This window comes from Cydia pomonella, chromosome 27, assembly GCF_033807575.1.
Source record: "Cydia pomonella isolate Wapato2018A chromosome 27, ilCydPomo1, whole genome shotgun sequence".
In the NCBI taxonomy this organism is placed as follows: domain Eukaryota; kingdom Metazoa; phylum Arthropoda; class Insecta; order Lepidoptera; family Tortricidae; genus Cydia; species Cydia pomonella.
In genome coordinates, this window is record NC_084729.1 from 10,223,730 (window position 1) to 10,248,150 (window position 24,421).

The 24,421-nt window shown below is 38.7% G+C and overlaps 2 protein-coding genes across 2 annotated transcripts; both read right to left on the bottom strand.

The window, feature by feature from the left end:
- Window positions 1-2,480: 2,480 nt before the first annotated feature.
- LOC133532615 (zinc finger protein 568-like) lies at window positions 2,481-18,431 on the bottom strand. The gene is made up of 11 exons (XM_061871366.1): window positions 18,040-18,431; window positions 15,728-15,862; window positions 14,553-14,870; window positions 14,059-14,184; window positions 12,449-12,601; window positions 10,907-11,040; window positions 9,601-9,675; window positions 7,590-7,719; window positions 6,775-6,867; window positions 5,022-5,138; window positions 2,481-3,597 (listed from the first exon to the last, which is right to left on the bottom strand). Exons 1-11 carry the CDS (start codon window positions 18,166-18,168, stop codon window positions 3,433-3,435), a joined length of 1,575 nt encoding a protein of 524 aa, XP_061727350.1. The 5' UTR covers window positions 18,169-18,431; the 3' UTR covers window positions 2,481-3,432.
- A 388-nt stretch (window positions 18,432-18,819) lies between these two features.
- On the bottom strand, window positions 18,820-23,479 carry LOC133532788 (uncharacterized). Its single transcript, XM_061871634.1, has 2 exons — window positions 20,225-23,479; window positions 18,820-19,113 (listed from the first exon to the last, which is right to left on the bottom strand). Exon 1 carries the CDS (start codon window positions 23,477-23,479, stop codon window positions 20,312-20,314), a length of 3,168 nt encoding a protein of 1,055 aa, XP_061727618.1. The 3' UTR covers window positions 18,820-19,113; window positions 20,225-20,311.
- Window positions 23,480-24,421: the final 942 nt, after the last annotated feature.

A 24,421-nucleotide genomic window follows, 5' to 3' on the forward strand; every position in this document is an offset into this window, starting at 1 on the left:
GTGACTTCGACATCTTACTAGGCATATTGCGTTCTCTTAATGTATCTCCTGTGATAGATATCTAGTTCCATAGTTATTCAGTAGGGCGTCAACATCATATAAAGGTGGATTCCTCTTGATCTTCATTTTTCTTGCACAGAACGGCGCAGCGTGTTGTCTCCTGTTTTATTTCATAACTGTATAAACTCTAACAAATTATATTTTCTTCTTCTATCACTTTAAACATACCGTCAAGGCTCTTTTACTCATCTAACATAGACTATCTGCACCATGAACACGAACACTAATTTAGAAAGCATTTTGATTTGGACTTACACGTTACGGTCTCAAGGTAAATCCACTGAAATTCAAGTTATAGTGATAGGTACATAAATCAAAGCGTTCTGCCAGGGTTGATTTTAATACTCTACTGGCCATTGTTTTTAACTGTACCTATTTAGATTCCCTTCTCTCTAGGTCTGCTAAATCTAAGCCTGTATTCTGAAAATCGTATAACGCATAAAAGAAATAACAATTTTAATTTATTCCTTATTTCATTACTTATTTATGTAGTCTAAAAGATGTATAGGATCTAAGATAGTTAAAATCTAATCTTAGTGTGCCTAAATCTTTAATATAAAGAGATATTTAACACTTACATTCGCATACCGGACATTTTTGACATAAACATGCATCCATTACTCACCAACGAAAACAGACAACTTACTGCGCGCGCGCCGCATTGAAAAACTGTCTGTCCTACGTAATTAAATTTAAGGGAATATGTTTTATACTTAGCGGGGTTTTAGCGTAGCATTGTTAGTTGGCCATGTTTAACTGTTGTATTATTATTCTTTTTCTCAAACATAATTACCCGTTAAGAAAACTAAATAGGTTTTAGTGGTGTATTTGTAATATGGATCGCAATAAAAGTCTTTTAAACACACAGTTAAAGAACGTTAGCCATGTTTAAGCGTAGTAACTGTTTTTTTGTATAGTATTTATTATAAAAAAGTGTACGTGATAAAACATAATAATAGGGTTAAATGGCTTTAATGGAAATTTATAAAGTTTTTCCAAGTAAATGTGTTTTAGCTTTGTATGTTGTAAAAGATTAATTAAAATAAACAACTGGCTAAGCGCTTTTATATTACTTATAGAAGAATAATGTGGGTTTGCGATTTTATAGTATCGAGAAGTATCATATTATAATGCAGTTAGCGTGTTAGGTCGAGTCTGTATCTCCGTAACTACAAATGATAAAAATATGATTCCAAGACCAGTCGATAGAGAATTTTTTCCTGTCTTAGAATATTCATCCAAACGAAAACTGGTAATATGCAGCTTTGATAGGTTTTAGTGATAGGACGGCAGAAGGAGCCACTTGTTAACCTACATTTAAAACCGGCGGTTGAAGTTGCATTTCTGACACATTCCGGGAGGCGATTAAATACAGTGCAAGGCTTTATACCCTCCATAAGAATACCCTCCATACGGCCTAAAGAGCCGAAGCCTTTAGGCCGAATACCGAATATTCGGCTACACTCACAGCCGATGCGCCGAATATTCGGCGGCCGAATGTTCGCTAACACTTGTGAGCATTTTAAATTACATTTATTACGAAAACTGTTCGACTACAAAGAACAATGTTTGCTAAAATTGACTATTTGTTGCTCATTCGTAGGTAGTGCATGTAGTTCAAGTCAAGCCAATCTAGCCTATGATCAATTTAAAATCATTTGCAAGCAACAAATGCTCAAAAATATTCTTAATTTTTAACGACTTCTCCGGTATACTTGAACAGTAAAAATATCTTTATATGTAGATGCAAAATATTCAGTCAAATACCGAATATTAGGCGAAGTGGCCGAATACCGAACAGTTACCGAATATATGTGGCATTTCTACTTGAAAATATTGATGAAGAGCTCTGTTCCTTTCTTTCTTTTATAGAGCGACTATCACACACAGTCTTGACCGAAACGTTAATGCAATTTACCATTAACCAATATAAATTGAACCGTAAACTGAGCCGTCCGTCACACTTTACGGTTCAATTTGTAAAGGTTAAAAGTCAATTGCAATTAACATTCGGCCAACACTGATCACACACAAGTCACAATTGAATGAGCTACTATTTTCATGAATTAATGTTATTATTAAAGATTGAATCTTTCTATTAATTCACTTTTGAATATTAAGTAGTAACATGTGGGTGTTACGTCACATGTAAATATATTAAAGTAAACATATCTCACGAATATCATGCAAAATATTTAACTACCAAATAAGCTTACTTTTTCCTGAATGGCAACATTTAAAAAGAGACCGAGGTCTCCCTTGTGTGTCTCTCTCTACTTACTTATATATTAGAGCCATAAAGAGGCAGATAAAGAAATTCCGATTTAAATTTTTTGCGGTAGGTCCTCAATTAATAAGATCTTGATATAATCTTGATGAAAACTATACAGAATCTTCGCAAAATAAATAAAAGGCAAAAATATTTTATATCACTTTATTTACATTAGGTAAGTTCAGTGTCAGTAGATACATTATGCGACATTTTATATATTACGAGTTTCTATAATTGGCTTCCTGTATCTACTATATTTTTCTATGTTAATGTCACAGCTGTTGGATCTCAAAAAAAAAAACTGACTAGTATTCGCGGTTTGGGGCATTTTTTTTATTAAGAGCCCTCGAATATCTGTAATATCACCATAAATCTAAATAATATCCGTAGGACGACACTCCTTTCGGGCATTCTCGGCAACGTTCGGCTCAGCATTGCTCCGAGCAATTATTAGGGTTGGCACAACTTACCGTTCCTTTGCGGGCTTAACCACAGATAAGATAAAGACTTGAATCTTGACAATCCCTAAATAGCCGAATAGGACCGTACATAAGAAAGGGACAGCACGTGACCGTACCATCGAAGCACGCCCTAGCCACGTCGTCGGCCGAGGCACGTCTACACTGACCGTTTTGCGCGCGAGGAAATTGCCTCGCGCGTATGCTCGCTCTGTATGGACTGTGTACCCGCCTAATGGTATACTTTATTGCAAAGAAAAGTCCACATTTTAAGAGCGTGACAGTTTTTTCCTTCCCATCTTTTTCTGTTTTAGGGTTCCGTACCCAAAGGGTCAAACGGGACCCTATTACTGAGACTCCGCTGTCCGTCCGTCGGTCACCAGGCTGTATCTCATGAACCGTGACAGTTAGCCAGTTGAAATTTCTACAGATTATGTATTTCTGTTGCCGCTATAACAAAAAATACTAAAAACAATAAAATAAATATTTCTTTCCAATCTCGAGGTTCTCATCCAATCACCGAAGTTAAGCAACGTCGGGCGGGGTCAGTACTTGGATGGGTGACCGTTTTTGTATACATTTATCTTCTGTTTGTGTTTACACATACATAATTTTTATTATATTATTTGAATAATACATAATTTAACAAGTGTTGTGTTTCCTGCGCGTGCGCGGCGGGCGCGGCGCGCGCGGCGGCGCGGGCAGCTTGAGGTGCACGGTGTTGACGTGCAGCTTGAGCGACGCCGCATGCGCCAGCAGCTTGCCGCACACGCCGCATGCCACTTGCGGCCTCTGCCCGAGGTGTACCTGGCAAACACGAGGGCATCACCAGGGCCCGTACATTTCTTGCCGTTGACGGAAAAATTACGTCACGTTACATAGAGTATGATTCCAATTAGTATTTTCGTAATAAATAATTTGTAACTTCTTTAGTTAAGTTTTTAAGTTATAGATAAGTAATTTAATAGTTACAAACAACCACTGTTTATTATGGAAGAGCGGGACTTCATGACACAGGCATTTCTTACCTACTAGGAAGACCCAACCTTGTTGTCATATGTGCACTTAACATTTATGAAATAAATCATTTTCATTTTCATTAGTTAACTAATACATATACTTGACAATCAGTACAGAAACGTCTAACTGACTTTCATTTTTTTGTCACTGAACTAAATAATAGATTATTAGTTTATTAAATAATATTTTTGATTTTGAACAGTGTATCGTATTTACGTAATTACGTAAGAACTATTCATTTTTAATATATTATTAGTTAATAGATTAGATAACTCAATTTATTGTGTAATAAAAAACTCCCTGTATATTAAATTACATCATTTTTGCGTCAACGGCATGAAATGTACGGGCCCTGCTGATCACACACACCGTGTTTTTACCCGTGGACCCTATTACTAAAACTCCGCTGTCCGTCCATCTGTCTGTCCGTCTGTCACCAGGCTGTATCTCACGAACCGCTATCAGCTAGACCGTTGAAATTTCCACAGATGATGTATTTCTGTTGCCGCTATAACAACAAATACTAAAAAGTACGGAACCCTCGGTGGGCGAGTCCGACTCGCACTTGTCCGGTTTTTTTAAGTCCGTTAATTACAAGGGTAGGTACATTCAAGAGCTTAATTAAGTAACTTTCTCAAAGAAACCGGTATTCTAATTAACTTCATTTTGGATATAATTAATGATTTATTTTTATCTGTTAATGCCCCTACGAGCATGTACACTTGCCTTAGAGCCTGTTTGCATATTGATTGGTGTTTAGTATGAGTTAATACATTTGCTACTAAACGCAAACACTATCTCGGACGATTGATATACGAAATGTCATTCTGTGTGTACGTATTGCTGCATTTTCATTTTCATACATATTCCATGAAATCGTGTTTTCCATACTATTTTCTATGAAGGACTATAGTTAAAAACATACTATAAGTAATATCGAGACATGACATTTTAAATATTCTACCAATTTCGAATAAGTATAACCATTCGTTTCTACTATTTTTCCCGTTTCTACCATTTCTTCCAAATTGATTTATTTAATTATCTTTTTATTTACATTCCGAAACTATTTAGATACACACCGATAAAAAAAACACTTATACCACTAGCACAAAAAGGCAGATTCTATTATTGGTATGATAGGTCAATCTGCCATTCTGTTTGCGTCACGTCGTGTTTACTAGTATAAACGAACAGACAGACAGACTCACCACTCGGTGGTGTTTCTCCATGTTGTCCTTCTTGGCGAACCGCAGCGGGCAGCCCGGACACGCGTGCGGTCGGTCGCCCGTGTGCGCTCGAAGGTGCACCGCCAAGATTGACAGCGACTGGCAAAATATATAAATTGTGTCTAAAATAAAAATCATTTATTTGTATAGATATTAAATAATAGTACTACGTAGGTACAGAAGGTTCACTGTATAACAAAACCCCTGTTTAGGTATACCGAACGTACCTCAACTTTGGTGTTCGAAAGGCGTGGTATAGGCGTGGCTACCGCTAGGGTTGGCACGTCCGAAGCGAGTACCGTCACATATTCTTATGTTATGTTTAACAGATTTTGAAATTTCCTGCAGTAATAATGCAGTCTACCGACCGCATTACATTTACCTAATATAAAATCTATCAAATTTGGCTATAGAGTTAGTTAGTTAGTTAGTGCTTCTGGGCATTTACCGTAAGTATTTTGCGTGAAACGAGGTAACACTACTCTAGCCACCCCAGTTCCTCCACGAAGCCTAGCAAAGTTTTCAGGTTGCTAATTGCCTCTCCTAGTGTGCACGGAGTCCATAGGTATTTGTTCCCGTATACCGTGTTACCGTGGTACCGTTCCCGTGTAGGTAGAAACCTGTTTGCAGTCTAGGAGAATGTGTTTTGTTGTTTCCTCTTCTTCCATGCACGCTCTGCACATTTGGGGCTGTCTATTTTACCCATATTTTGTAGGTGTTTGTTATGTCCTGTAATTAATCCTACTATTTTATGTAGTTGGTATTTTCAGTAGTATTTTGGTAAGCTTGTAGTTCAAATTTGGCTATATAAAAATGTATGAAAATTTCAAAAATTATCCGTTCCGTAGCGGTGCGCGGCAATCACTGCTAGACACCAGAATTGGTGCGCGCCGCGTTGACTTGCAGCGGCACGGCGATGTCGCGGAGTCGACCACGACCGGTATACGTCTTACAAAACGACAGAATATATGTAGTATAGAGGAAGTTCTTTGTACATTTTTAGGGTCCCGTAGCCAAATGGCATAAAAGGAACCCTTATAGTTTCGCCATGTCCGTCTGTCTGTCTGTCTGTCTGTCTGTCTGTCTGTCTGTCTGTCCGAGGCTTTGCTCCGTGGTCGTTAGTGCTAGAAAGCTGAAATTTGGCATGGATATATAAATCAATAAAGCCGACAAAGTCATACAATAAAATCTAAAAATTTAATTTTTTTTAGGGTACCTCCCCTACACGTAAAGTGGGGGTGAATTTTTTTTTTCGCTTCAACCCTAGAGTGTGGGGTATCGTTGGAAATGTCTTTCAAAACTAATAGGGGTTTTCAAGAACCATTTTTTGATAAAGTGAATATATTCGGAGATTATCGCTCTGAAAGATAAAAAAAATGTGTCCCCCCCCCCTCTAACTTTTGAACCATAGGTCCAAAAAATATGAAAAAAATCGTGGAAGTAGAGCTTAATCAGTAAAGACATGATCAGTTTAGCTGTTTTTGAGTTATCGCAAAAAGTTTTCCCTTCATAGTAAAAAGACTTACTTTAATTAGGTACTGATTATGCAAATTTGCCTATTTGTTTAACTCGGGTGAAAGGTACCGTTTCATCCCTTGGTTAACAATTTACTATACTTTAAGCTCCAGTTTAGCTTATTGTGACGGAAGAGTAACTACGGAACCCTACACTGAGCGTGGCCCGACATGCTCTTGGCCGGTTATTGTACTAAGATTTGAAACATTTGCAGACTCACCGTGCAATTCTTCCCGCAGACCTCGCAGATGAACCCCTTTCTGGCGACGATGGTCGGCGCCGCCGTCTCCTGCGCCTTCCTGTTCTTGTTGCACTACACACAGATAAATATATTTTAATAAAATCATAAAGGGGTAGGTAAATTAAAATAAAGTTGATGGAAGGATGCTTACACAGGAAGGAAGTTTTTGTAGTTACTTTAGACAAGGTAATTTCAAAGTCCCAGCACGTGAGTGCCCTGCACGGGAAATCATGTCATTTCATTTATTTCAGAATAATGATAAATTATAGTATAAATTATGGTATGTCAATCAACACGAATTTATTATTTATTATGATCGTCAGTATATTACAATTTAAATGTCAAAAATAGAAAGAATACAAAGTAATAAATAAGTAAACAATGTTTAATCATGTCAAATTAAAAATTAGGAATATATCTCATAATGATAAAAAATCATACAAGTCCAATGAAGTCAAATTAAAATTAAAGTTAAACAAGAACTTTACAAGTCCATATATTCGTTCACCGAGTTCATTATGTAAATTTTCCTTCCTTAAAAAAATATTTTAGCCCCCGGCATCCGTACGATCTAAATTAGCCAGCTCAAAAACCACCATGTTTTAAGTTTAAAGTTTGACCACGGACTGTCTCATTTCAAACATAGACAGAGAGAATCTTACTGTCTTTGTCTTAAGCTAGTAGGTACCTACTAGCACCCAAAAAAGGGAAGGGTATAGTTTTTTTCATCTTATTTATTGTCAAATTTGGTTTGCAGGACAATTTTTTTTTTAATAAAATGTAAGGAATCGTACCTTTTTAATTTGATGCAGCTTGAGGCCGGGCGGGCCCTTAAAGGACTCGCCACACAACTCGCACGTGCTCGAGGTGGGCTCAGACGTCGCGTGGTTCATGCGCACGTGCGTGTAGAATGTCGATTTCTTTCTAGAACATAGCAAAACTTAACGTTCGAACGCAGTTTTAATACAGTTTGGATTGTCCAAAGGTTGTTTGGAAGAGATCACTTCTTAGCGATAAGACCGCATGTTGTTACCTAGCTTTCAACTGCATTTTATTTCCTGTATGTTTAACTGTACACAAATACAATGCAAATGTATTTCGTTACCAGGCGTATGTTAATTATATTTCGTCACTTCATTTTTCAGATATAATTTTATATTAACCATGTAGTTTCCCTATTGTACAGATAGCATCGCACACATTTAAGAGTAACTATTTTGATTAAAACTGTGAAAAACAACTTCCACCCACTTAATTCCGCTTACTGGTTACCTGCGTGCGGCGACCGCTGCGCTCTTCATTCTTTATTTGTGCGTGGTAGCGTCCACACGTCGGTCTAGTTGCCGAACACTTCGGCACAAGACCACATTTTTTATAACGAGGTTTCACTTACAAATATTACAATTTGGATTAACAGTAGCCCTCACACTAGGCCAAGCCTGTGTCGTGAGGGCTCTAGGAAATACCAGGAGATTTATCAATAATTATTTTTGACTGTATGGTGCACAATGAAGAATATTTACTTACTTAATATGAATAACAAATCGTAGTCTGAATCTAGTTCTACTCGTAAACACATGTGCAGGGGTCAGCGGACCGCGGTTCGCAAGCCTCAAGCGGACTCCTTGGGAGTCACAATTGGGGCACTTCAAGTCATCCGAAAAATTTACATGAATTGAAATCTGTTTTTAGACCATTAAAAGTAACATTTCATATTTGGGACAAGCTACAATACAATACAAAACAAATACTCTTTATTGCACACCTCAATACAGAAACAGTACAAATAATACAACACATAAAGAAGAGGTAAACAACAGGCGGTCTTATCGCTAAAAAGCGATCTCTTCCAGACAACCTTTAGGTAGCGGAATTAAAAAAAAAATGTTATGTTGTGATGTTGTGCTACTATAGCTGACTGTACTTATCTTTCCACAGGCAACTAATACTCATCAAGACACTTCTAAAAACCCCAAACACAATTAGGTTGCGTTGTTTTATCACGGAGTTCCTATGGCCACCTCTTGTCTCCATCATCAGATCAGCTCGATGGTACCATAATATTGCATTGTCACCCGACTTACATATGTATGCAAATTTTCAGCTCAATCGGAAACCGGGAAGTGGATCAAATTTAACTTGCAAGATTTGATTACAACACAGACAATGGTCAGGTGAAAGTAAATAAAAGCTTGTAGCTTGCTTGTAAGGATGTCAGCCAAGCACTTCTGAAACCTAGCAATGTGGGGGTCATAAATATCAATGCTGGGTGTGGCTATAACCCGCTCTAATAATATTATAAGCTTTATTTTTTTATTATTTTATTATAGGACATTATTACACAAATTGACTATGTCCCACAGTAAGCTCAATAAGGCTTGTATTGAGGGTACTTAGACAACGATATATATAATATATAAATATTTATAAATACTTAAATACATAGAAAACATGACTCAGGAACAAATATCCATGCTCATCACACGAATAAATGCCCTTACCAGGATTTGAACCCGGGACCATCAGCTTCGTAGGCAGGGTCACTACCCACTAGGCCAAACCGGTCGTCTCATAAGCTATACGTACTTATAATAGCAACAAGTTATTTTCTGACGAGCCCACATAATTTTATGTCGCATCTAACACGGGCTGAAATTAGGCACTGAAATCTCTATGGTCACGAAATGTTGTCTATGGCACCTGGTTTTTTACACCCATTCCGGTCCGGAGGTAAGCTTCAGAGAGGACAACACGAAAATAGTTTCTAAAATACAAGCTTTTAAAAGTAGTAAAGTATGTTCTTACTTGAAAGTGCGCGCACAGTGGCCGCACTGCCACGTCTTGCCGGCGTGGTACTCCGCGTGCAGCAGGGCTTCGTGCCTGAAATGCAACTCGACTATCATTTCTACCATGTTCCAAATTTACGCACATTTTATTTGGATTCAAAATATTTTTTACCTAGCAACAAGGTCTTTTGAACCGTCTATTTTCACCAAAAACTTAATAATAGTGTAATGGGTAAGAAAAATCATGCCGCGCTACTATGGAAGGTAGAGGAAGGAACAAAATCTCCATATACCAAAAACTGACAAAAAAACCATAAATAGGTGGCGCTACAATACCTAAATAGAATACTTGAGAAAAAAATGAAATCATAGACAACGCATTTCACTCCGTCAATAACGCCTATAGTCTGTATCTTTAGGTATTTAAAAAAAGGTAAACAAACAATTTGTACATTTTCAGGTTTTAATATTTATTGGTTAACCAACCAAATACAAAACCGCCTGGATCTGTCACTGAACAACCTGACTTTAAACCTACTTTATTTGATCATGTAATGTTTTCATCTACCCTCAACTGGCTTAAGGAGCCATTTGAGGGTAGATTTTGTTTACCTTTTTTTAAATACCTAAAGATACAGACTATAGGTTCTTAGCTACTCTAGCGCCACTGTGGAGAGATTTGGAACTATTATTTATAGCTGACAGCTGGACACTTGCAACAGTTCTGCCTAAGGAGTTTCTGTTCCTTGCCTCTACCTCCTCTTATATGTTACACACGCCACGAATTTGACTGCTGTAGAATGTCACTCTAGAATTTCATAACTCTTTGGTTTCTACTATTTATGTATCTCATTTTAAAACAATTTTATGAAAAAAGTTGTTTATAACTATGCTACGTATAAATAATAGCACATTACTTTCTCTTCTTCCATTTCTACTATTTATCTTGTTTCTACTATCGCAATTAGTGATACCTACAGATGATATTTTATTTTGTATAAATTCCAGGGAGTTCTGTATTGGCTATGCTTATTAAGTACTCATGTTTTTGTATATTATTTGTTGTAAACGCTGTAGAACTTGTCAATAAATAAATAAATAGTATGGAACTAATGGACAAAAGGGTTAGGGTTTGGGATATTAGACCAAATAACTTCTACGTTACAATTCACATTACCTCCCCATACCTACGCGTTGGCACTGCGTGCGCACATATTTGAGTTGTCTCTATAGTTGCGTACGTAACTTGTTGGACAACTGACGCACTCGTTCGGGCCTGACACCTGACACCTGACACCTGACATCTGACATCTGACATACATTACCTCCCTTTGACGACGCGTTGGCACTGCTTGCATACGTATTTGAGTTGATGTGTTTCTATCAAGTGTGTTCGGAGGTTGTTCGGCCATTTGAAGCGGCAGCCGCACCAGCGACACTCGTTGGGCCCGGACACCGCCTGACATGCAAAATATTACATAAATAGAAGTGATTAAAAATAGGAATTTCCAATTTGAGTAATTTAGGTACCTATTTAGACAATTAGCAACTTGTCAGTTTTTGTAAATAAATTGATTTTCCTCAGGATCAAATGTCTATATAGGACTCATTGCATTTAAGCAACATAAAGGTCAGAAATGAGAGTTAAAGTCTGACGCTCGCACTCAACTATTGAAACGCCTCTAACAAAATGATATTATAATGTGACGTCACATTACATTTAGACTGTCCTAAATGTATGGAAGATCAAGAAAATTGCTATTTTCACCTTGAAATATTGAGTTTATACGTGTAATACAATTTATTTTTAATAAAATGTAAAAAATCGAATTTTGCCTTTTTATTATTATTTTTTTTTTTACAGTTTGGTTTGTCAATTGGTCAAAAACTGGAACGCCATGCACACGGACAAGAGACGTGCTGTTGGGCTAATTTAGTTATTTATGTTGTAGTTTTAATTTAATTTAAGTAAGTTATTGTAATATATTGTAATACTCGTAGCTATGGACTGATGAGAAATGAAAAATGAAAAACTTTATTGGTAACAATTGTTACATGTCGATTTTCAGTGTGTGTCTACATGTATGTTGTGCATATGCCTGTTATTTTAATCCATATTTCATATGTAGATGAACTTTATTATTAAAGTTATCAGTATGGCAATCATTACTAACAATGGGAATACAATATACGAATGTCAAATACAATAAATTATTAATTTACAAGTGGAATGTCATAAACCTCGCTATGACCATAAAACATCTTTCCGAGAAGCCACTTTTTTAGTTTAGATCTGAATCCTTCAGTGGAAGTTGCATTTCTAATGCAATCGATTGTAGACTGAAGGTCCGAGGCAATAGACTGATATTCGAAATATATACATTTATTATGAATACTTTTGGTTCCTTTTGCCTATTTCCTATCCCATATGAGATCCCATACAGGGATAAGTTCGCCTTTGTTGTATTTAATTTACTCTGTAGCTGTGTTTTTCGTGTTTTTATTTCTATGTGTAGTACTTCCTCTCGCATGGTTACTCTAAACTATTACCACTACAACAATCGGGATACTTGCAGGTACTCCGACCTAACCAGTTCATTACGATGCGTCCTCTTTGACGGCCTCAACCCAAGTGAACGAGCCCGTCCAACATTTACCGTGTCCCCACCACTTGCTAAAACTACCGTGTTGCCAACAGTATAATGTTATTTTCCCAACTACCCCTGCATTAATCGGGGTAATATAATAATGTTGTCACTGTATAATTATTATTTAACTGCTACCTTAAATGTAAACATAAATAAATTATGACATATGTACAATAAAGTATATACATACATAGATATTTCCCTGAGCATGCGACTCACCGGATCGTGCACTTTCAAGTGGTTCTCGTAGGTGAAGGCGGACAGGAAGCCCTTGCAGCAGCGCTCGCAGCGCACCAGCGCGCCGCGGTAGCTGGCCGCGCGCCGCCGCGCCTCCATCTCGGCCGCCTGCTCCTCTTCTGATAATCGGATCACCTATCAATATATAAATAAATACTAAATAAATATTATTGGGGCATTCTTATACAAATTGAGCTAACGGAGCTTCTAAGAGAGTCCAGTTAGACTGTCGGTAAGACACGTTATCCGGTTTAGAACCGAATCTCTTACCATCAGGCAGGCCGTATGCTTGTTTGCCACCGACGTAGTATAAAAAAAAAAAAAAAGAATTTCGGACATAAAATAATAGCGTGCGACTTGCCGCTTGTTAAGCCGCGTTTTCACTTAATGTTCTGAGCGAACATTTTGTTTAGAGCAAATGTTTGCTGTTTCTATTTACTGACCATTCACCAAACCAACGAACGATTGTTCGCTCAGAACCGTTCAGAGCACCACGTGAATACGCGGCTTTAGGTTAAAAACTGGCGCACTTCCTACTTTAATCTCGAAAATGCGAATTAGCGGTAACGATTCTCTAAGTCCTAGGGTAAGCCAAGAAGACTTGTGTTGTGGGTACTCAGACAACGATATATATAATATACAAATACTTAAATACATAGAAAACATCCATAACTCAGAAACAAATATCTGTGCTCATCACACAAATAAATGCCCTTACCGGGATTCGAACCCAGGACCATCGGCTTCATAGGAGTCACTATATACCCCCTAGGCCAGACCGGTCGTCCAAAAATCCATAACAACACAAAACATTATTGCCATCGACATAAGATACAACAAATTACCTAAGTATTTTTTTTACTCATCGAGTGTAACGGTTGAATTAAGATTTCGTGTACCCAACTATAATTGCGTACTTTTCATGTATGGGCGCCCAACTCAATTATAATATTCATTTCGATACGCTGTAGTCAACTAGAAAAAAAAAATCGCGCGTTTATGTCTTTTGTACTACATTTTTGTCTACTGAGATACTTACCATTTTTGATTAATAGTGTATTATTTAATATTGTACAATTTTCATCAATAGTGATATAATCAAGCTTTTCAATCTCGTACCTGACTTAGGCAACTCAGCAAGCTTCGTTGCCTAAACACGGTACTCGACTGAAAAGCTCTCTATTATAACACGATTGTATAAAATAATATTACATAATGTAAATGTAAGCGGATATGACGTCCGACTTTCAATCTGGAGGTCGCGGGTTCAAACCCCGGCTCGTACCAATGAGTTTTTCGGAACTTATGTACGAAATATCATTTGATATTTACCACTAGCTTTTCGGTGAAGGAAAACATCGTGAGAAAACCTGCATACATCTGCGAAGAAATTCAAAGGTGTATGTGAAGTCCCCAATCCGCATTGGGCTAGCGTGGGGACTATAGCCCGAGCCCTCTCGCACATGAGAGGAGGCCTGTGCCCAGCAGTGGGACGTATTAGTAAATATCAAGGGGTCGTCCATCGTCCACAGTCCTCTTGAACAAGAGATATTTATTTGTCAGCGTGTTTAATTCGGCCGAAACAAGCTCACCTGTATGTTGTATTTCTCCTCAAACTTAATGTAATCCTCATCGCACATGAAATATCTCTTAAAACCTGTTTTCTTCCTCACCGGCTTCTTTTTCACCACCCATTCGACTTCCGGTTTCGCTTTGACCTTAAAAACAACAAAATAAAGTACACATGTGTCAGGGACCAAGCTAGAGAAAAAAAAAACATACAACAGGATAATATGAGCAATAACCAGTTTTGAATAGCGTTTATCATGTGTAACTACAATATTCGTAAACGCTCTTTGGGTCTATTGTATTATAATATAGTCTGGCAAACCAAATTTGTCAGTAAATAAGAACCATAAAAACAATACACATCCCTTTTTGAGTGCTTAAGACAAAGATAAAAAAAGACAGTATGATTCTCTTTGTCTATGTTTGAAATGAGACAGTCTGTGACAAACTTACTCAAATTTAACATTATAAAAACTATAAAAAGCCTCCAAGTTAAAAGAAAATAACAAAAACTTACCTTAATAACTTTCTTTCTCTCATTTTTAATTCTTTTCCTCTTCTCTTTCTTCACGTCATTTCTACTATTTTCTACCATCACACCTGTTTCTACTAGTTTCACGTCCTCTACACTTCTACCATTATCTACCACGTCCGTCGTTTCAACTATATTTGTATCCACTAAATCTACGTCACTTTTGTCGTCATGGTCGCTGACTGAATCCTGAAAGTCAGTTTCAGGGTATTCTGTGTCTGTGGGGTAGTCGGCGCGTATGTTTGTCTTGTCGTCGAGCCGAAGCGATGTGCGGTCGATAGCGCGGATGGTATCGGTGGTAATCTGTAAAATAAAATCGAATAGAACCTTACCTACTCTAATACAAGGCCTCCCCCATGCGTTTCCACACTTCCGCGGGCCTTTTGCATTCAGTTGTCGCCAACTATATCGTTAAATATATCCCTCCATATTTTGCCTGGGTGTCCATGATTTCTATTACCATCATACGGAAACCGTTCTGTCAGCCTTTGGTTCATGATTAAATAGTGCCTTCCCGTCGTTTGTCGTCATGGTCACGATCACTGATCATTATTCTATGATCCCATAGGTATCTTTTTATCCGTCTTGTAAGAAAATCTGGTTAGAAATATAACAATGATACTTTTGAAAGTCGAGTAAAAGTTAAATCAGTAACTTTGCCAAGTAATATGGAAATTGTTTGTCAAGGAGGTTGAGACAGCTAGAGAGGCCACAGGTCCTGACTTCAGACTGGGGCCATAACTGCCCACGCCCCACTAAACGAGCACATGTTAACCCTACATGCTACAGACAGTACCCTCTGTAGGGCGTGCATGGAAGCAGAGGAGACAGCCACCGACGTCATTCTCGAATATCCAGGGGTGGCAGTACCGGGCACAACCCCTTGGTTCGCCGGGGTCTCTCTCGAGAAGTCGTCGGCAACATCAAGGGTCTGCTAGGCTTCTTGGTAGTTGGGTTGGCAAGAGTAGTACCGACAACCCACCACACAAAATAGACGCAATTGTATGAAGTCAAATTGCGGCAACCAAGCCTGCAAGTACCTATAATCTTATGTAAATTGTTTGTTTGACATTGTTCGTGGGTACGCGGTACTAAACTACACATCTCTAATTAAAAAAAACAGCACTGTACGTTCATGTGGCACGCATACAGTGACTTACATAATGTTGTTGCAGCAACAGCCGCCGCAACACGTCGACAGCCGCGCGGGCGCGCGCGCGCAGCTCCGCGCTGCGCCGCAGTGCCGTGCGGCACGAACCGCACACGCGGTCGGGCAGCCCGTCTCCCGACGACACCTGTAGCAAGAAATATATGTACCTACAATGAGGCTTTTGCATACAGTTCTCACATTAAAATTGATTCAAGAAGCGCTTGGTGGCTTAGCGGTAAAAATGTGCGACTTTCAAACCCCGGCTCATACTAACTAGTTTTTAAAAACTTATGTATGAAATATTATTTGATATTTACCAGTTGCTTTTCGGACCAGACCAGACCGAAGTGAGCAACAAGAGCGTATCTCCCTTCCACTATTTCGGCTTCAGTCATTTAGAGGCAGTTTTCGCTATACTGCGCCTAAATGCTGGAACAAGTTGCCGCCACCAGTAGTTAACAGTAAGTCTCTGGCGGTTTTCAAACTACGTTACAAGGCATATTTACTGAACCTCCAAAAGAAAGTAACATACACTTTAGGTTGAATGACCTGCTCTATAGATATTTACTTAAATTTAGTTAAGTTAGCATTTTTTTCATCCACTCCGTATTGTTCGGTTTTGCTATCCTGTTCTAAATGTAAGTGTTAATGTTTCTGCTGTCCTTAGCTAGATGTACAAATACGGCGGTGGCAGAATAACAGCGTCCGTTGCTGGAAGTCCTTAGGGCTGCTGTGCCCCGAGGCCTTTTGGCGCAGACATTAGCTGAGCCACTTTCCATTACAATTAGTTTTTAAGCATTATTGTGTACTTTTATTATGTACCTACGGGTATGTTTAAACTTATTGAATAAAAGTCTTTATTATTATTCTGTCTCTTACAAATTCTAGGGACCATGGGGTCCCCGGACATTTGGAAGGCGTGCGTGGGGCCGAAGCCAACACGTAGATGCCCCTTGTAATAAGATAATTTACTCTAAATGTAATGTGACACCATCAACGATTATCCCTGTTTACACTATAGTGTGCACCCAAGGACAAGCCCCGGTTAGTGTAGGACTATTGTAAAAAAAGGGGTACAAAAAGAAACCTGGTTATTGGGTTGAGTTGCTAGTGGACTGGAAACCGAGACTATGGAGGATACTATGGCACCTGCCCTAATCATATGTTTTAAAAACAGACAAAATGGGCAGGTGGTGACTAGCCAACTAACAATATGGGTCCCCGAAAACGGCCGCTCGCACGGAGCGACAAGGGGACAACATTAGCTGAGCGGCTCAGGGTGTGGAGAGGTGTGCGCCGCTTTCTACCCAGTGTGCCAACTCGTGTCTTATGCATATTTCACTTCCACCCTGCAAGCATATAGTTCCACTCTGACACCCCACTCTGGACGGCAGGTAAAGGCAAGCCAGAGGTGAGAGTCCTGCGGCCCCTGCTCAGTGTTCACTCCAGCCGGCCAATCAAGGCAAGCCGGAGAGAGTTATTATTATTATAACTAATCTCAATAAGGCCTTGTGAGGTATCTACAACTGCTTGAGTGAAACAACCGGATCTGATAGGTTTATTGCTGGTATTTGTACATAACAAGTAGCCGCACCTGTATGCGTGCATGACACATGCAAATACACCACACCTAGTTTACCCTCTGGGTTAGAAGGTTAGATGGCAGTCACCTTCATAAAGACTAGATCCTATGCCAATTCTAGGGATTAGTTGCCAAGTTCCCATGAGCCATGGCAAAAATGCTGGGACAATGCGAGGAAGACTGACAATGATTGGGATTCATTGTTCCATTATTCATATAGTCTGATGTACAGGAGTTTACATGCATGAACTGGTCTGCGTTAGCCATATGATCTACACATCTACATCTACATCTAGGCGGGTCCACACAGAGCAGATGTAAGCGCGAGCCTATTTACTAATCTCTTTAATTTGACATAAATATATGTCATGGACCACTTGGACTTTGTCCCTAACTCAATATATATATTAAATTAATGAGATCTAGTTATATAGACATCAATATAACTAGATCTCATTCATTTAATATAAATTAGATATTATGAGCAGGACGGACAGATAGCCTGAAAAAGCTCATTATCACTGGCTCCATGGGAAGGAAGCCTAGGGATGGACGTATGGCTATGCCTTGGGCGGACAGAATAACGTCAGAGACTAAAGCCACATTATTATTTTATTATTTATTGCAGGCTAGCATACACTGGGCCCAAAATAGAGCGGCTTGGAGAGCACTGGTGAAGAGTGTCCGCAGTCGTCACGTCCCTCATACACGACAAGGAAGAAGAATATAAATTTACTTACAGGAGTACCCAGAATATCGGCGAAAGCGTCAACCAGTTTACTCTCGACAATTCCGAAGAGTTTCAAGTCCGTGGCCAGGCAAATGCGGCATGCGAGTAACTCGTCTACTTCTAATTTAATAGCAGTCATTTTGCGTGATAAATCACAGTTTTATTTCATAATTTAAATAAATTTGAGATTGCATTCATAACAACAAATTGTTCGTATATTGACAGTTGACACCCCATTTGAGTTATGTTGAGAGAAATTTTCTTATTTATTAAGATTTGTACTAATAACTCTAAAAATTTTATATTATTTTAAGACTTATACCCTTTCGATACGGTCTATTTTGGTTTAATTATAGTACTAATTAAAATAATATTATGTTTTTCAGCGGACCATGTAGAATAAAATGTTGCCAGACGTTGTAATTTTCTATCATCACAGAAGTTTTTCCATGGAAGAATTTTAATGGTACTGTAAAGATAATGAAATTAATAGTAATACAGTAAGCTTTTAAGCCATACAAATATTTGAAACCACTATACTATTTCCCTTCCTATATACATCCAAAATGTAAGCGTTATATTTTTGGTTTTTAATAATTTTATAGCTTAAACTTTTTTAATATTTATTTACAATAAAAATATACAAATAATGGATATAAACAGATGATTACTATAACTAGCTTATATCTAAAATAGGCCCTTGAGGTATTGTACCAAGGATGCTGACGGCATTTCCAGGGCACATTGATGGTGGCAAGAGATCGACGGATTATGTCATTAAGCGATGTATCGACGTTGATACAAAATACTAAGATAAATAGACTGATTGCCTGAGTTCGAGTTACCTAATGATTCTAAGACCTTATTAAATGAAATATAAGTTTACTATCAACTTGTCATGTATACTTGTTTATTATCTTAATGAACTTAGATCTGCTTCGCTTATATTATTAGGAAAGAGAGGTCGGTTATTCTATGGACAGTGCGGTTCATACCTTATTCAAATGATGTAATTGGAGTATGTCTCCCTGGTTCATGAGCTCCAAGCGCAGAGGCCAGCTCTAACTTGATCTTATACCACCACCTGTGTAGAAAATAGATTTATGACCATGGGTCACTAAGTATCCTTAACCTGTATCATAATATAACACATCTATCTCTCAAGATAGATACATAAACATTGTAACATGTATATATGTATGTAGGAACAGACAACAAGAAATCAGTATTCATAGTAAAGTTCAACATTGTCCCACAGGACTCAAAGTACATATATAGGTATGCATGTCTGTGTAATAGTCACAACTGTCTATGTCTTGGTAAGTCTCATCAGTCAACCTTTGCACTGGATAAGGAGTGCGGTGACCTGGTCGCAACCAGTCACAAACCATAGATCAATTCCATAGCATGCCAAATGAGGGAAACACCAGTTCCTTGCTATGGCCAAGAGTGCACCTATCCGAAGGGTGTACGAGCCCCTTGCAGGTCACTATCCATTCTATGGCATGCCAGACGAGGGAAACACCAGTCCCTTGCTATGGCCAAGAGTGCACCTATCCGAAGGGTGTACGAGCCCCTTACAGGTCACTATCAATTCTATGGCATGCCAGACGAGGGAAACACCAGTCCCTTGCTATGGCCAAGAGTGCACCTATCCGAAGGGTGTACGAGCCCCTTACAGGTCACTATCAATTCTATGGCATGCCAGACGAGGGAAACACCAGTCCCTTGCTATGGCCAAGAGTGCACCTATCCGAAGGGTGTACGAGCCCCTTACAGGTCACTATCAATTCTATGGCATGCCAGACGAGGGTTGGGCTCAGGTCGGCAGACGCATCTCCGACCTGACCATGACATACAAGCACACCTCTGCTCGTAACCAAAGAGCATGTAATCATTACGTTCTCTTGCAACATCATCACACGTCATGTCACGTCTTTATAAGTCAACTCAACACATTGCGGTCAGTACATTGAATCTAGTCATACATAGATTTCACAATAAATAAATGTAGGAAATATATGCGTGGGACGAACAAGTCCTCTTTTATATACTCATTATACTTAGCTTTCAGATAATTAGAGAGATGATGCTCTGGCTGTACGAGGCTGGCTTCGGGCACACGTTAATAAATAAGTTAACAAACTTGAAACTTCATGTGTGAGAAACAGGAAGGAAAAGTATGGTTTGCTTACCATAGACAATATACAAGATGTTACATGTGTTGCCATGTGCAACAATGCGTACATCGCGGAAGTCCGCGACACACCCGCCGAGGCGAGCTATTGCGAAGTAGTTAGAGTAGTCATTAAATGGCGAGTCCATTCTCGGATTCTCTCCATAGCTTGGACTGCCGCATTCCTTCTTTGCCTTTCATTGTCAGATTGATTCGAAGCTGATTCATTATTCTTGTCAACAAGATCATTTGTTGTTTCTACATTGCCATGTCTCAAATCTATGTCTTCTTCTGCTGTATCTACGTTCTCATTAGTAACGTCAGTGTTCTCATTTATCCTATCTATGCTATGTGTCGTGTCCGTGTCCATGCTATCAGTCCCATCCGTGCTTCCATCTGGTTGCATGTTGGGGTAATCTTCCCTTTGTGTCATTGGTAAGTCCGAATCTTCCTCAACTTCCATTCTCATTGCCTTTGGTGCAGATTCGACTTCCGCTTGATGACCAGATAAATCGGTTTGCGATGGGATGTCTTCAATCTCTAAAGGGTACAAGTGTGATATAGACCTTGTAAATATATTGTTATCAACCTTTACTTTAGCGACTCTGTATAATCCATCAGTACCTTTAATTAATTCGGAGATCCTTCCTACCTTCCAGTTTTCTCTGTTCTTTGTATCACCTTTTATTTGTATAATATCACCAACGCATGGTACATCATGAGATCTGACTCTGGGTTGTTTAGTTGAATGTTTGTAATGTTCCCTTAAACTCAACAAGTACTGATTCATAAACATGTCTCTGTACTCTTTCATGATAGTCTCACCCCGTCTCCATCCTTCTATGAGTTGTTGTTTAGTTACAGTGGCTGTAATTGGTGCCTTACTCACTGACATCTGGAGTCCTAGACATCTTCCTGGTGTTAAGAAATCGGCTGGTTTCAATACATGTTCCAAACCAGTACCTACATAAGTCAAGGGTCTTGTGTTCACAACACTTTCCACTTCTTTCATGATGGTTAGTAATTGGTTATCGTCAAGCAGATGTTTTTGTAAGGTTCGTTTCAGACAGTGTTTGACTACTGCCACTAGTCTTTCGTATACACCGCCATGCCATGGAGCTAATTGAGGAATGAACTTCCATTGTATCCTTTGATCTGTTGGACCTCCGGTTGTGATTATCTCGGATAACAATTTAAATTGAAGAGCATTGTCAGTCACAATCAAAGTAGGAACACCTCTGGTGGCCATAAATCTTCTGAACGCCAGTAAACATTCTTCCGCAGACATATCCTTTACTATTTCTAAATGTATAGCGCGAATTACAAGGCAGGTAAACAAGCAAATCCAACGTTTTTGTTTACCTTCTGCTTTAACATACATCGGTCCGAAGTAGTCCACTCCTACGTAAGTATATGCTGTTTCATACTTGACTCTTTCAGGTGGTAATGCTGGAGTTTCTGGTAATGTGTAAGGTCCTCCGCCATGTTTCACGCATTGCGGACACTTGTTAATAAACTTTTGTACCTGAGCTCTTCCTTGTGGAATCCAAAAACGTTGTCTGACTATGTCCAGGGTGTGGGGTACTCCAACATGGTAGTTGTTTTCATGCGCCTTCTTTATGGTTTTTGTGGTAAATTCACAATCCTTCGGCAAAAGAATTGGATATTTCGCGTCATATGATAAATCTGAGTGCGTCAAACGACCGCCACATCTAAGGATTCTGTCGACATCCTTGAATAATCTTAGATTGCGGGTAAGATGTGTCATCTTATCGTTGACTTCATCCGGATAAAACTGTCTCTGTATACTTCGTATTTCTTGTACTTCTGAACTTATTCTGTTATTCACATTTTCCCGTGTTTCTGAAAAGATTTGTCTGGTTTCTGTCTGATGCTTCTGTGCCTTGCTCAAGTCAATATTCTTTTTAAGTTGATTTTTCGTGTCTGAGTTCAATTCAGCTTTCTGTGTGGTGTTATTCGACAGACCCTCCCCCGCCAGAAGAGTAACGTCTCTTGCGGGTCGGTATGGCCAGTTATGAGAATCTTCCTTTAGAAATTTCGGGCCACTGAGCCATCGTTGAAAATCTTCTGTCGAATTAGTTGGTCTAGTTGCTACATCGGCTGGGTTATGTTCAGACGGGACATATCTTACAGCCAAGTTCTTGTTTTTCTTGATTTCCTCTATCCTTCTTGAGATGAATGGTGGCAGCAGCTTTTTAGATTGATACCAATCTATTACTATTTGACTATCTGTCCATAGTACTTGTTGTGATATGTTCACCTGGAGATGTTTCATGACATATTGGATTAGTCTGCTGCCTATTAGAGCTCCTAATAGCTCCAATTTAGGAATCTTTAAATTGTCTTGATCTTTCAAGGGTATTAATCTTGATTTGCCAATAATGAAATTCACTTTGTCTCCTTGCAGTAGATAAACTACGGCTGCATACGCTGACATCGACGAATCTGTGAAACAGTGAAGTTGGCCTTCTTGGTTATCCGTTATGTTCCTAGGCAGGCATATTTTGTGAGTTTGCTTAAGATCTTCTAAGATAGTTTTCCATTCGGCTGCCATTTCTTCAGATAATGGAGCGTCCCAATGCGATTTTGTCTTCCATAATTTTTGAAGTAATAATTTAGCTGGTAGTATTATTGGTGCAGCAAAACCACATGGGTCGTATATGGCAGCGATGGTCTTCAGAATACCTCTCTTCGTATAAGCATTCGTGGTGTTCTTTATCCTTAAGCAAATCGTGTCATTTTCTAGGTCCCAATTTAAACCAAGAGTTTTTACAGTTTTATCTGTACTAGCATCTGTTATGTTCCGCATGAGCTCTTTAGAGTTGGAACTCCATTCTCTTAGATTCATAGATATTTGTTGGAATACCGTTTTACTGTCTTTATACAGACTCATTGCTTCTTTGACGCTGTTCGATCCTGTCAAGACATTATCCACATATATGTCGTTAGCTAGACTCTTCAAACGTTCATCATTGGTTTTAGATAAATGGTATTTGATGGTAGCGTTCAGCAAAAATGGACTGGATATAATTCCGAAGGGAACGCGTGTAAATCTGTAGTGTATAAGATTCTCTTCTACAGCTGGTTTAGACACATCCTTTAGCCACAGGAATCTTGTGACGTCTCTGTCTTTGTCGTGTAAGCCTATCTGTAGGAAAGCCTTTTCTACATCAGCAGTTATTCCAATTTTGTGACATCTGAACTTTATCAGCAAACCAGTTAGATCTTCTAACATCATCGGGTCGCAATACATACATTTATTAAGGTTTTTGCTGTCCTTTGTCTTCGCTGATGCCTCGTACAAAATTCTAAGCTTTTCCCCGGCACCGACACTCCATGATGACTAAGGTAATCCATCGGATGGTCAGTATTCCCTTTGTCTTTCACAACTTCTATGATCCTCAGGTTTAGTTCCTTGGTTTTCAGTCGTAGGGCACAATGCTCTATTATGTTTATTCTTTGCACCACAATGACGGCAGATGTGTGTCGTTTTACAGGTAGCTTGTCTATGACCGATTTTCAAACAGATGTAGCAACGGTTAAGTAATTTCCTTTTCCTCTCGGCTAAGGTCTTAAATTTCGCGCAAGTGTCATTGTAATGATCTCCTTGACAAAACATACATTCAATTTTACTTCGTTTTCCGAATGCTTGCGCATTATTCGATGTACTATTGGCTTCATACGTTCTCTTCTTAGACGTGAACGTGTTTGAAAAGGTTGATGTATTTTGTCTATATTTATTTGGTTTTTCTCTCATTTTTATAATTCTATGTTTAATTCTCGTGTCACAGGTAGGTTTCTTCGGATGTTTATCCCTTATGTGTAAAGTTTCAGTGGTAAAGGTGGCTTCTGTACTTTTAGTCTCAACACCAATCCTCTTGGCATCTTCCTTTGCTGATATTATAGCGTTTAATTGTTTTCTTATTTCTTCGATGGATTCTGTTTTTAATTTTAATTTCATTTCATAAACGACGTCTTCAGGAAACTTTTCCATGAAAAGAAATCTTAAATGATTTTTATTAGTGTCCTCTCCTAGGGACTGTAAGACTCTTAGATGTCTCTCGAGTTCATCCAATGTCTTTCTGCAATCTTGCGGCCTTGCTGCTTTCTTAATCTTGTATAAGGAAGAATAGTGAGCATCAATAATCTGCACTCTGTTGCCGTATCTTTCCTTTAGAGTATCTATGGCAATTTT

Excerpts from the sequence above, each read along its gene's own strand:
- LOC133532788 (XM_061871634.1), bottom strand. The coding sequence starts at position 23,479 with ATGTATTGCGACCCGATGATGTTAGAAGATCTAACTGGTTTGCTGATA.
- LOC133532615 (XM_061871366.1), bottom strand. The coding sequence starts at position 18,168 with ATGACTGCTATTAAATTAGAAGTAGACGAGTTACTCGCATGCCGCATT. Across the intron at positions 14,871-15,727 it reads TGTTGCTGCAACAACATTAT|ATTACCACCGATACCATCCG; the intron begins GTAAGTCACTGT and ends TTTATTTTACAG. Across the intron at positions 6,868-7,589 it reads AGCTGCATCAAATTAAAAAG|TGCAACAAGAACAGGAAGGC; the intron begins GTACGATTCCTT and ends ATCTGTGTGTAG.